Genomic DNA, 14,260 nt, shown 5'->3' on the forward strand with positions numbered 1-14,260 from the left:
GAATAGCATCTATGCTGGATTAGAACCGATTCTAAGCAATACTGAAAAATCATGGTTCGTATCGCACATAGACATTTTACAACGAATAATAAATAAAAATTCCAGATTTGTTGGCCCCGATTGGCCGAAGGCTATTCGCGGAAAGCTGTCTACAATACGATGCGATAAATAACTCTAATTTCAAGTTATTTTTACATATAGGAAATTATAGGAGGCAATAATGGGCATAATTACTCAGAGGGCATTGTGCGGATTAGAGTAATTGTAGAGTAACTACGCTTATATTTTCAATTTATTTCAATTTAACTAAGTTATGCTTATTTCAAAGTAGATAGATATAAGACTGTGTGCTTTCTGTTCCAAAAGATCTTGCTAATCGCTGGACCAATTTGGCTATATATTATTCTATTATATAAAGTAGTAAGCTTTTTTTTGTCTGTAGCGAAGGATCTCGCTACCCGCAGAACAATTCTCCATGACAGTGAAGGATTTAAACTATTTTGGGGGGTTGGGATTTTCCGCCTCCCACCTTAAGTGCCTCTATTTTTTATAATGAAGCTACCAAAAGAAATTAACAACTAAAATTTTGAGGGGTTGTCAAAGGTCTCCCTCTCCTACAATTTTTGAATTGCCCATAGAACTCTCTAGGCCAGGATGTGGCCGCTTGCAACTATAAATTTGATAATATGGTACCTTTTGCTGCTATATCAGACAAGTGAAAAAAGAGTTTATAAAACAGAGTTGGTTGTCTATAGAATGTTGTAGTTATAATAGGTCGTTTTGCTTCAGCTTATTATAATGCAAGATGATTCAACTTTCCTTAACCCATTAGAGACGAACCGGCTTTTATTGCCTGGTTCCAAAAAATCCCGGAAAAAAACGGTTCTCAGCTTCAGGATTGCATCATTCTAAGTATGAATCCCCCCTCTACTACCCTGGTTTTCATTTCCCCCTGGAGCAGGCAGTTTTGCTTACTTCTGTTTGCCAATATAGCTCAACAAAATTTGAAAACCAAGAAAAACGAGGTCATTTCAAATTACCCCTTCTAACTTTTTTGTTTATGTAGTAAAGTTGCTGATTTTTTTCGTGAAATTTAAAGTTTATTGTCAACTACATCCATTTGTAAATTGTTTTTATTCAAATTATTATTGTTTATATGATTTTTGTATCGTTTTTTTACGTGCTATATAGGTCCGCCTTGGCGCGAGTAAAGATACCCGCTAGTTTTATCGCCCTGCTCGGCGCGAGTAAAGATACCCGTCAACAGTTAGCTATCAAATTTTAAAACTCCTTGCAAATGGGCTTTTTTAACCGAAAAGGGTGGCACCTATAGCCAAAACACTAAATGTGATATAAATCGTTTAGTATCTTACTTGTAGCTCTATCAATTACATGAGGTTATGTAGTTTTCAATTACAGATCGATTGTAGTATTAGATACTCTACAACTCACTTTGGACGTTCAAAAATTACATTTTAAATTTTTTGAGCCAAATAACTGGGTATTAAGGACAAAACTGGGCTTGAATGCCAGGGGAAAGCACCAAAAAACGCCAAAAACGGTTACCTATGCCGAACGGTTTCTTTACTCGCGCCGAGCCATGTGTATTTGCAACTTTCCTGTGCACGCCACTAGAGCAAAACAAAAAAAAATGGAATTCCGTTTTTACCATAACAAAGCTTCCCTGAAATTTTCAGCTTGATTGGCTCCAGTGGCGTGCGAACCGAAGGGGGCATTTGGGGCAATCGCCCCCCCCTAGCGACCAAAACGCCCCCCCCTGGCCCCCCCCTAGCCACCGCCCCCCCTGCCCCCCCCTAAATGTTGAAAAATGCCCCATTTTGCCCCCCCCTGGTCAATAAAAATGCCCCTTTTTGCCCCTACCCTACTAAAAGCAAAACTATCCCAGTTTCAAAAAAAAAGATCAAGAAATAATCCTAAAAAAATTTTTTGGCGCTTCGCGCCAAACAGACAGTTACTATTCATTTAACCTTACCAAATTTTTTAATTAGTGTAGAAATTAGGTTATAATCTTTTTTCACTGAACATAACAAACTAGGTAATAGGAAGTATTTTATTTTGTATAATATAAACTTTTTACCAAAGAAATTTTGTACATCCCCAATGATGATACACAAAATCACAAACCCTTATTTAGATTACAATTAGTGGATAAAATGTATGGAAACTCGACTTAATTAACCAACCAATCAAAATTCCATTAAAGTCCCCAAAGTTGTTGAGCCAACGAATAAGAAAATTTTATATGAAATATTGGGGACTAGTGTAATAAATAGCCCAAAAACCCCTCCCTCCCTGCATATTTGAAGAAAAAAATTTGCGCTTCGCGCCCTTCCAAACGGTTTCTGCTTTTTATCACATTGCATTGTATATTGTGTTTTTATTTCTTTAAAAACATGTGTAAACAACAAATATTTAATCAAAAAGATATTTTATATAAAAAAGAAACAGCGTTGATATTTATCTAAGCCTTTTTCTCAACACTGTATGTCTGTCTAAATGAATAACTATATATGATGTCATTTTATTTTCAGGATAAGTTTATCATTTTTTTTTGTGTACATACCCTTACAAAAAGACATGTTTTTTTATGGCAATTTTCAATAAAAACCATTAAAACTAACTACACTCTATATTCCTAACCTGATCAAATACGCCACTCTTGTTGTCTTTAATTGATTTTAGTTCAAAGGGGGAGTAAATATTTTAGGTGCGCTTCACGCACTGCCCTTATAAATCCTTGGAAACACCACTTAATAAAAAATTAACAGAGTTTTAAAGTGCCATTTAAAGAGGGTAGGATATGTTGATATAACTTTTTAGCTTCTCTATAATTCACTATGGCTGTCAGTACGTAATGCTAAGGGGGAAATGTGATTTTTTCAACTGCAATTAAAAATAGAAGGCTAAAACTTAATGTTAACATTCTAATCATTATGGAGTATAATTAACTATTAAAAATTCATGGAGGTTGGACTGCTTTTCAGGACGTTTTTAGCTATTTTTGTATCTTTTAGATTTCAGGTATAGTCCCTTTTGTGACATTGCCTCTTAAGGTGCATTTCGTCGTATTTTCACAGTAGCTTTTCACCTATTTATAGCTCCTGCGGGGCCAATTGCCTAACCCTGCAGGAAAATCACCTGACCTAACTTAACCTAGAATAACCTTTTAAAAGCTACTATGAAAATACGACGAAATGCCCCTTAAGAGGCGTTGCCACAAAAGAGACTATACCCTATATTTCTAAGAGATTTTTATATCTGTAGATGAAAGGACAAGTAATTATAATATTTAAAAAAATAAAATTTCTTGCTGATTCGAGCATCTAGTATGTAATTTACTTTGACTGTCATCACACAACATACAGGAAAAAGGATTTGTGACTTTTTCTACCTAAAATATATATTTATTTCAACAGATGCTCTTTAAATTTACTTGTCTGTATTCTTATTCATGATTTTTTGTGCTTTGCTACTTAAAGATGTTGTCATCCTTGTTGTCATACAATAAATAAATATTTAAAATCAGTTTAACATATTAGGTTAATTTTTGGTAAATTATTTCCAAAATGAGTGTTTTTATCTCCCCCCCCCCAAAATTTTTTTAATGAGGTTATTCATCCTTCCTGCTGAGATTTTATAACATCCCCTTCCACCCATAAAAAATGTTTTGTGGTGGGGGGGGGGGGGGGAGGTTAAATTATCTTCTGTACTTTTTTTTCAAAGATGCTTTCTAGCTCCCTTCCCTTCGGTCATTGCAGGGTGGGGAGAAGGGATGGGGGGAAGAGATGGGGGGGAAGATTTGGGATATAAATGGGAAAAAGGGATGGGGGAAGGGATGGGGAAGAAGGGATAAGAACTAGAAGGCCCATAATCAAATAATCCCACCTCTTAAAACGCCCTTATTTAAAATTAGTATATATAATCAAAATGCCCCCCCCTAAAGCAAAGTGCCCCCCCGGGGCACTTTGATTTAGGGGGGGGCAAAATTTTACAAAATCTTCAAAATGCCCCCCCCCCTAGACAAAGTGCTTCGCACACCACTGATTGGCTCCATAAAAGTGGCGCTCGGCACTAATGGGTTAAATAATGAAATACAACATTATAAGTTTAATAAACTTATTAATAATTTAGACCTGTTAATCATAGCTGTAAAAGCTTTATTTTTGTTGAATGACTCTATCAATATCAAATCTAAAACAACAGTAATGATAGATCTAGTTTTAATAAGTCTTTAATTTAAAGGCACACACACACACACAACAAAGAGAAATTGGAGATTAATTTTTCTTGGGGTAAAGTAAAATTTGGGTAAGGATTATATCAGGGCTCGGCAGCCGCGCGTCAGAAAGCTATAAGCCTCATGGAAATCAATCATTTAAAAATGCATAAATCAGTTAAAACCTGACCAGAATACGGCAATTACTATTTTCAAAAAAAATCAAAGCACCCAAATTGGCTGAAATTTTAGGGTTTGTCGCGGCTGACACACGACTGCCGAGCCCTGATAAATTCCTCCTCAGGGAGGGGTGTTGATAATTGCGGGTGCGTTTAACCTCTCCAAGAAAGACAGGGACAACATTACTCAAAAACAGACAAATAAAATGAATCTAAAAAGTTCACTTAAAAAAATGTTTAAAACATAGAGATATTCAAGAAAAAGTTTATCAATTTTTTACTTTTGTTTTGGGTTTGTTGACTTTCGAGTACATCGCTCTCTAAACATTAAACACATGAACAATTTATACACTTATCTGTATAGACCGGTGTAAACAAAGATACACAAACGCTTACAGCAGCTGTGCCATTGATTAGTAGTTTATCATATAAGTTTGATTTTACATTATTACTATATTAAAGTTTTAAAAGCAAAGAATTTCTTTATTTAGTGTAGATCCAAAGGTCCGTTCGTATGTAAAGGATATCTCTTATCGTTAATTTAGGCAAGTCAGAATTGTTCTATTGATTTAAAATTTTGCATATTGATTCATGTAACCATTAAGTACGATTTAGAAAACAATGCAACTCTATAATTGTTACCAGAAAGACCATAGGTTTTTTGACAATTTTTTTGAATAATTATTCCTAAAGTATAATATTATAAGCGAAACAAATTTACATCATTTTTAAAGAATTCTGTACAATGTTCGTTTGTTCTACTGTCTGATTTAAGAGCTTCTTTTTATGGATGTTGTCATCCTTGTTTTATTAACAAGATTGTCTTTTGATTAATTAAATTTTAAGAAAATTAAACCTAATCCTGGAAAACAATGTAAATCGTACCTATGTTTAACCTCTTTATGAATTTCAAGTATCCTCTGGGATAAGGGATAACAACAGGGGTTAAGAATTGCCCAAACTATTTCAAACCCTGCATCAAAGTTAAACTTTATTCATACTAGATTGTAAAGACTTTTCCAGTATGTCCTCGAAACTGATTAATATCCGGTGGAAAAGAACCAGTTCTCAGTCATACTGAAAAATCATGTATAGCATCATATTACAGAAAATAAATATTTTTTTTTCAAGAAACAATTATTCTATTTGTTATGCCTTATCCGTGGCCCCTAGGGTTGGGTCAGCTCGCATTCCTAATTGTCCCCTGACCATGACTTGACGCCTATATAAACCCTGACGGTCCTCAATTTAATTCAGTCCATTACAGACAGCCATCAGTAAGGTATTACCACTTGTATTATTATTTGCCAGTTAGGTGCATGAATCTACTTCTGTGTATTTGGAAGAGATAATTTTTGTAAAAAAATGATTTAAAGTAACAATCTTTAATAATCTTATTTTTTTATTAATCTTATTATTTAAGAAAAAAAGCTTAATTATCTTTTCTAATATAACAAAGATCTTTCATGTTACTTCTTTTCACTTGTTGCATTGTTTAAAATACTTATTATAAAAAAATTTGAAAATCTCTATGAATATAAAAATTTTAATCTTGCTTTCAAAAATTTTATATGAAAAAAAAAGATATAAAAAGTTTAAAAGAACTAAACAAACTATTTTCAATAATTGTTATAATTGATTTTGTTAAATTTAATGTATTGCATTATAAATTTAAGTTAATTACACTTGATTTCAGAATCTCTTACATAATTTAGTCCTTGTGAAATTTAAAAGTTTTAAATATGTTTTTTTTCCCTTAGAAAAAGTAATTTTAAAAAGTTCCATTATGATAGTTGTTCCTCATAAATATGCATTTTTTACTTAAAAATACCATCAAATAATAATTGTTTTATTTTAAGGACCCACAATATGCCTGGTCATATCAAGCTCTCCAAGACGGGTCAGCCCGACCCTGACCCAACTGAGTTCTTGCTCCCTTCCATGGACATGAAGAGAGCTGACCAGCAGAAGCCCTATGACTCCAAGAAGTCTGTATGGATTCCCAACCCCAAGGATGGTGGCTACCGTGAGGGTCTCCTTGAGTCTGGAGACCTGGAGGATCCCGCCTCCAAGTGTGTTGTTGCTGTGGGCCATGAGAAGTTCACCCATAAGGCTGCTGAGGTTGGCAAGGTCAACCCCCCTAAGTTTGAGAAGTGCGAGGACATGGTCAACTTGACCTTCCTTAATGATGCTTCTGTCTTCTGGAACTTAAAGACCCGTTACCAGGCCAAGATGATCCACACCTACTCTGGTCTCTTCGTTGTTGTTGTCAACCCCTACAAGCGTTATCCTCTGTACACCCACAGAGTTGCCAAGATCTATCTTGGTAAGAGACGTAATGAGTGCCCTCCCCATCTGTGGGCCATTGCTGAGACTGCCTACAGAGGCATGTTGAACAACACCAAGAACCAGGCTATGCTGATTACTGGTGAGTCTGGTGCTGGTAAGACTGAGAACACCAAGAAGGTCATCACCTATCTTGCCATGGTTGCTACCAGTGGCAAGAAGTCCGACAAGAAGGTCTCCCTTGAGGACCAGATTGTGGCCACCAACCCCATTCTGGAATCCTATGGTAATGCCAAGACCTCCAGGAATGACAACTCCTCCCGTTTCGGTAAGTTCATCCGTATCCACTTCACCACCTCTGGTAAGCTGGCTGGTTGTGATATTGTGTCCTATCTGCTTGAGAAGTCCCGTATCACTGAACAGCAGGAAGTTGAGAGATCCTACCATATCTTCTACCAGCTTCTGCAGCCCTATGGTGATGGCATTGGTACTGGTCTGAGAGAGAAGTGCCATCTTAGCACTGATATCTATGATTACACCTATGTGTCCCAGGGTAAGGTTACTGTTGCCTCCATTGATGACAATGAAGAGCTTGAGTACACTGAGGATGCCTTCAATGTTCTTGGATTTGGTGAGCAGGAGAAGTATGACTGCTACATGCTGACTGCTGGTGTCATGACCTTTGGTGGTATTGAGTTCAAGACCAAGGGTCGTGATGACCAGGCTGAGTGTGAACAAGTTGGACCTGACACTTTCCCTGGCAAGGCTGCTGCCCTCATGGGTGTTGATGCTGCTGCCATGATCAAGGCTTTCTGCAAGCCCAGAATCAAGGTCGGTACTGAGTGGGTCACCAAGGGTCAGTCCTGTGAGCAGGCCACTGGTGCTGTTGGTGGTATTGCCAGAGCCATCTTTGACCGTCTCTTCAAGTGGCTGATTGAGAAGTGTAATGACACTCTAATTGACCCTACCCTGAAGAAGGCCAACTTCTGTGCTGTGTTGGATATTGCTGGTTTTGAGATCTTTGAGTACAATGGCTTTGAACAGATCTCCATTAACTTTGTCAATGAGAAGCTGCAGCAGTTTTTCAACCACCACATGTTCGTTGTTGAACAGGAGGAGTACGTCAAGGAAGGTATTGACTGGGAGATGGTTGACTTTGGTATGGATCTTGCTGCCTGTATCATTATGTTTGAGAAGCCCATGGGTATCTGGGCCATTCTTGAAGAGGAGTCTCTCTTCCCCAAGGCCACTGACAAGTCCTTTGAGGAGAAGCTGAAGGCTTCCCTTGGCAAGCTGCCTGTGTTCTTGAAGCCCCAGTCCAAGACTGACAAGAATGCTCACTTTGCTCTGTCTCATTATGCTGGTATTGTGTCCTACAATGTTACTGGCTGGCTTGAGAAGAACAAGGATCCTGTCAATGACTCTGTTGTTGAGATCTTCAAGTCCACTTCCAAGTGTGAGCTCCTTGTTCATCTGTGGAGAGACCACCCTGGACAGCCTACCACTACCCCCAAGGAAGAAGGTAAGAAGAAGAAGAAGGGAGGTGGTGGCAAGACTGTCTCCTCTGTGTATCTGGTTTCCCTTGGTGAGCTTATGCACACTCTTCACCAGTGCGAGCCTCACTTTGTGCGTTGCCTTGTGCCCAACACCCACAAGAAGCCTGGAGAGGTTGAGCCTCCTCTTATCATGCACCAGCTGACCTGTAATGGTGTGCTTGAGGGTATCAGAATCTGTATGAGAGGTTTCCCCAACAGAATGCTGTACCCTGACTACAAGATGAGATATGCTATCCTTGGTGCTGCTGAGATCAACAGTTCAAGCGACAACAAAACTGCAGTCTATGCCTTGATGGACAAGATTGAATTCCCCCGTGAGAGATATCGTCTTGGTCACACCCTTGTCTTCTTCAGAGCTGGTGCCCTTGCCCTGCTTGAGGAGATGAGAGATGACATTGTCATCAAGCTTGTCAGATACCTCCAGGGTGAGGTTCTGAAGAGAATCAGAGGAGCTGTCTACCAGAGAAAGTATGACCAGCGCGAACTGATTAAGGTCTGCCAGAGACAGTTCAGAAAGTACATCTCCATGAGAGACTGGGGATGGTTTGTCATCATCCAGAAGACTCGTCCTATGATTGGCATGCCTAATCCTGAGGAAGAGCTTCGTCTCCTTGAGGAGGCTGCCAATGCCAAATATGGTGCCTATGATGAACAGCTTAAGACCAAGGAAAGACTTCTTGGTGAGAATGTCACTGCCAGAGAGGAAATCAAGGCTCTGATCAAGCAGATTGAAGCTGAACAAGGCAACATGTCTCAATACCATGAGAAGCAGGCCAAGATCTCTGCCCAGAGAGCTGATCTTGAGGTCCAGCTTGCTAATGCCCAGCAGCTTTTGATCCAGAAGGAGGCTGAGCGCCAGGATGCTACTGCTGAGAAGAAGGTTCTTGAGCAGGAGTGTGTTGCTGTTAAGAAGGACATTGAGGATGTTGAGATTGCCATCCAGAAGCTTGAGCAGGAGAAGACCAACCGTGACCACACCATCAGAACTCTGAATGATGAGGTTGCCAACCAGGATGAGGTTATCAACAAGCTTAACAAGGAGAAGAAGCACCTGAGCGAGAATGCCTCCAAGGCTGGTGAAGATCTCCAGGTTGCTGAGGATAAGGTTAACCACCTTAACCAGATTAAGAACAAGCTTGAGTCCACTCTGGATGAGCTTGAGGGCTCTCTTGACAAAGAGAAGAGAGGTAGAGCCAATGTTGAGAAGGAGCGCAGAAAGGTTGAGGGTGAGCTGAAGGTTGCCCAGGAGACTGTTGCTGATCTTGAGAGATCCAAGAAGGAGCTTGAAAATTCTATCCAACGCAAAGAGAAGGATGCCTCTGGTCTTTTCAACAAGCTGGAGGATGAACAGTCTCTGGTTGCCAAGGTGCAAAAGTCCATCAAGGAACAGCAGGCCAGAATTGAAGAGATGGAGGAGGAGCTTGAAGCTGAGCGTCAGGCTAGAGCTAAGGCTGAGAGACAGAGATCTGATTTGGCCAGAGAGCTGGAGAATCTTGGTGAGAGACTTGGTGAGGCCTCTGGTGCTACCCATGCCCAGGTTGAGCTCAACAAGAAGAGAGATGCTGAGGTTGTTAAGCTAAGAAGAGATCTTGAAGAGGCCACCATCCAGCAGGAGGCTACTCTTGTAGGCCTGAAGAAGAAACACCAGGATGCTATTGCTGAGATGACTGAACAGATTGATCAGCTCAACAAGATGAAGGCCAAGATTGAGAAGGACAAGCAGCACATTATGCATGAGATTGCTGATGTTAGATCTGCCACTGATGAGGTCAACAGATCCTCTGCCTCTGCTGAGAAGTCTTACAGAAACCTGTGTGGCCAGCTGAATGATCTGGGCAAGAAGGTTGAGGAAGCCAACCTTACCCTTGGTGACTTTGAAGCTACCAAGAGGAAGATTGCTGCTGAGAATGCTGATCTGCTCAGAACTGTCCAGGATCTTGAGAACTCTGCAGGCATGATGGCCAAGGTTAAGTCTTCTCTAGTTGCCCAGCTGGAGGAGCAGCGCAGACTTGCTGATGATGAAGCTAAGGAGCGCCAATCTCTTCTTGGCAAATTCAGAAATGCTGAACATGAGGTTGATGGTATGAGGGAGCATCTTGATGAGGAAAGCTCCAACAAGGACAACTTGATGAGACAACTGAACAAGGCTCAGGGTGAATCTGACATGTGGAGACAGAGATACGAAAAGGATGGCCTTGGCAAGGCTGAAGAGCTTGAGATGGTCAAGCTGAAGATGCAGGCTAGACTGTCTGAGGCTGAATCCACCATTTCTCAGCTTGGTTCCAAGCTTGGACAGCTTGAGAAGGCCAAGGGCAAGCTGCAGGGTGAACTTGATGACATGGCTGTCCAGCTTGACCAGGCCCAGATCCTTAACAGCTCTATGGAAAAGAAGGCTAAGCAATTTGACAGAATTGTCTCTGAATGGAAGCAGAAGGTTGACAGCCTTGGCATGGACCTTGATGGCAGCCAGAAGGAGACCCGCAATGCCTCATCTGAGCTCTTCAGAATCAAGTCTGCTTATGAGGAGGCTGTTCTGCAGCTTGAAGAAGTGAGAAGAGAGAACAAGACTCTCTCCAATGAGATCAAGGACATCATGGACCAGATCAGCGAAGGTGGTCGCTCCATCCATGAGATTGACAAAATCCGCAAGCGTCTTGAGGCTGAGAAGATGGAGCTTGAAGCTGCTCTTTCTGAGGCTGAAGGTGCCCTGGAACAGGAGGAGAATAAGGTTCTGAGAGCTCAGCTGGAGCTTACCCAGGTCCGCCAGGAGATTGAGAGAAGAATGGCTGAGAAGGATGAGGAGTTCGATTCCACCAGAAAGAACATGAACAAGGGACTGGAGAACATGCAGGCTGCTATTGAGTCTGAGGCTAAGGGCAAGTCTGAGGCTGTTAGAATGAAGAAGAAGCTGGAGACTGATGTCATGGACCTTGAGACTGCTCTTGAGCATGCCAATGCTGCTAATGCTGATACTCAGAAGATCATCAAGAAGTACCAGCTTAGCCTTAGGGATGTCCAGGTTAAGCTTGAGGATGCTGTCCGTGCCAAGGACCTTGCCCATGACAACTTGATTGCTGCTGACAGGAAGGCCCATGCCAACCAGAATGCTCTTGAAGAGGCTCGTACCCTTTTGGAGCAATCTGACCGTGCCAGACGCATGGTTGAGCAGGAGCTTGCTGACACCAATGAGACCCTTGGAGAACAGACCTGCACCAACCAGGCCATCCAGGGAGCAAAGATGAAGCTTGACAGTGAGATGCACACTCTGCAGGTAATTATTCTTTTTTTTTAATTTAAAAATTTTAATTTGTTTTCTGGATAGAAAGTGGGATGAAGAAATTAATAAAAATATTATTATTTTTTTTAAGGCTGATCTGGATGAGATGGCTTCTGAGGCTGGACTCTCTGAGGAGAAGGCCCAGAAGGCTATGATTGATGCTGCTCGCCTTGCTGAAGAACTTAGATTTGAACAGGAAGCTGCCCAGACCCTTGAGCGTGAGCGCAAGCTTCTTGAGGCTCAGGCTAAGGACATGCAGAGCAGACTTGATGATGCTGAGCAGAATGCTCTTAAGGGTGGCAAGAAGGCCATGTCCAAGATGGATTCTCGCATCCGTGAGCTGGAATCAGAGCTTGATGCTGAGACCAGACGTAACAATGATGCCCAGAAAGCTCTGAGAAAGTCTGAGCGCAAGATCAAGGAGCTGACCTACCAGCAAGATGAGGACAAGAAGAACCATGAGCGCATGCAGGCTCTGATTGACCAGCTCCAGGGCAAGATCAAGTCCTACAAGAAGCAGATTGAGGAGGCTGAGGAAATTGCTGCCCTCAACCTTGCCAAGTTCAGACAGACCCAGACTGTTCTGGCTTCCTCCCAGGAGAGTGCTGATACTGCTGAGGTTTCCCTTGCCAAGCTGAAGACCCGTGCCCGCAGCTCCTCCCTTGCCCCTGTAAGTAGAAATATTTTCTCTAACATCTAAAGAACAAACAAATATTTAATTAAATTTATAATTATTTTTGCAATATAGTTATAATATACATATTACAAATTCTTTTTTTAGTAGCGAAGCTACTCTATAATTTGAAATGTCCGTCTGTCCGTCCGTCTGTCCGTCCGTCTGTCCGTCCGTCTGTCCGTCTTAGTTTGGGGGAAACGTAAATTTCTCGGCTCCTATAAAAGATAAAAGGCTGAAATTTCTTGACAACATTCCTATTATTAAGGAGCACAATTAACTATAAAACATCAATGGCGGTCGGACCGCTTTTTAGCAGGCTTTAGGCTATTTTTGTATTTTTCACATTTTTCTCCATATCTTTGGTGTTTATGGTCCGATTTCCAAAATTTTTTCAGTTAAAGATATCAAAATTGAATTTCCTGTCGATTTAAGAAAACAACTATGACGGTCAGACTGTCTTTAAGAAGGTTTTAGGCTATTTTTGAATTTTTCACATTTTATTCCATACCTATGGTGTTTATGGTCCGATTTCCAAAATTTTTTCAGTTAAAGATATCAAAATTAAATTTTCTATCATTTAAAGAAAACAACTATGACGGTCAGAATTGCCTTTTTTCAGGTTTTTGGCTATTTTTATATTTTTTTACATTTTTCCTCATATCTTTGGTGTTTATGGTCTTTTTTTTTTTAATTTTTGTAGTTAAACATATCAAAATTTACTTTAACCATCAGTCAGTTTATCATAGTACTGAAATATAAATATTAAGAAATTAAAAACAAATGTTGAAAAGGTTTCGTGATTTTTTCCTAATATACATGCTTTTGACAACTAATATCTAAATTCTTATTTAATTGTTTGTGCTTCGCTACTTATGGATGTTGTCATCCTTGTTTCAGATGTAAGGAGCTAGTCTTGGCATGACACTTAAACAAAAATACCCACTCATGGTTGCTGACTGACTTTGGATTTGCTCAACACTTGTTAATTTTTAAAACAAGTTATTTTTATTTCCCTTTACTTTGTAGTTTATGTTTTATTCTAAATAAATGTGTTTAACATTATTTTGTATATTTTAATTTTGTATCTTTAGGATTCTTTTTTAACTTAAAATGATTTGATTGAAATATCTACATGCTCAAGAGTTTTAATTTCATTATTTAGTAACATTAAAAAATATTGTACTTTAAGGCTAAATCTAATCATAAAAAGAAAAAAAATATTATTCAATACAAAATTTAAACAAGTTACAAGATACTAGCTGTTTTGACTCTAGTATCTAGGTGCACTGTATTCCAAGATTTTAATATAACCAAAACCATTCCAAGACTTAATTCTTAATATGAAATAGCCAAAAATCACTCTAGGACCTATTTGAAGCTTCACTAAATTGAAGAACTCGATCGGTTTCGAAATCTTAAGCTTCAGACAAAAAAAATAACATAACTTAGGATAAGTTGAATGCCAGATTTATTTGAAAAGAAAAATAATTGTCTTTAAAGGGAGTGTGAACGTAATAATTTCTCATCTGATTATCATATCTTAACATTTTCTAAGCACATTTCACTACACTGATCAACCAAAAACGTCCTATTAACAAAAATATCCAGGAATAATGCCTTGATTTTATGGTATTTTGGGAGGGAAAAAGGAAAAAACAGGGAAAATCTTAACGTTTTTGTTTCTTATAATGTTTGTAGGGATATTTAACTTGTTATATATAGTTGAAACAATTTACTTACTGTTAAGGATTTATTTTATGATATAAAATTGCCAATTAGTTTTTTTTATAACGTAGTAATTAGGTAATAAAGACCTATTTTAAATTCGTATTATTGACAAAAAAAATACCTCACTGTCTACAAAGGGTTGAATCTCAAAGGTTATTTAAAATAATAATATCCTTTTTTATTGTGTTGGACAATAAATAACCCACTTTGGAGAATTAGTTTACACTTTTATCAGACTGTTTATAAAGAAATATTGCGCCTTTATTATTTACAAATTTGTAATTAAAGGTGGGCGAGAGATGGGTCATCTAAAGTTAATTA

The 14,260-nt window shown here is 39.1% G+C and overlaps 1 protein-coding gene across 1 annotated transcript; it reads left to right on the forward strand.

Annotated features, from left to right (window-relative positions):
* The first annotated feature begins 5,637 nt into the window (after nucleotides 1-5,637).
* Nucleotides 5,638-13,273, forward strand: LOC145335429 (myosin heavy chain, muscle-like). The gene is made up of 4 exons (XM_080181174.1): nucleotides 5,638-5,698; nucleotides 6,276-11,529; nucleotides 11,627-12,205; nucleotides 13,109-13,273. Exons 2-4 carry the CDS (start codon nucleotides 6,286-6,288, stop codon nucleotides 13,112-13,114), a joined length of 5,829 nt encoding a protein of 1,942 aa, XP_080037300.1. The 5' UTR covers nucleotides 5,638-5,698; nucleotides 6,276-6,285; the 3' UTR covers nucleotides 13,115-13,273.
* The last annotated feature ends 987 nt before the right edge of the window (nucleotides 13,274-14,260 follow it).

Source organism: Acartia tonsa, chromosome 13 (assembly GCF_053477335.1).
Source record: "Acartia tonsa isolate MP-2025a chromosome 13, ASM5347733v1, whole genome shotgun sequence".
Taxonomy (NCBI): domain Eukaryota; kingdom Metazoa; phylum Arthropoda; class Copepoda; order Calanoida; family Acartiidae; genus Acartia; species Acartia tonsa.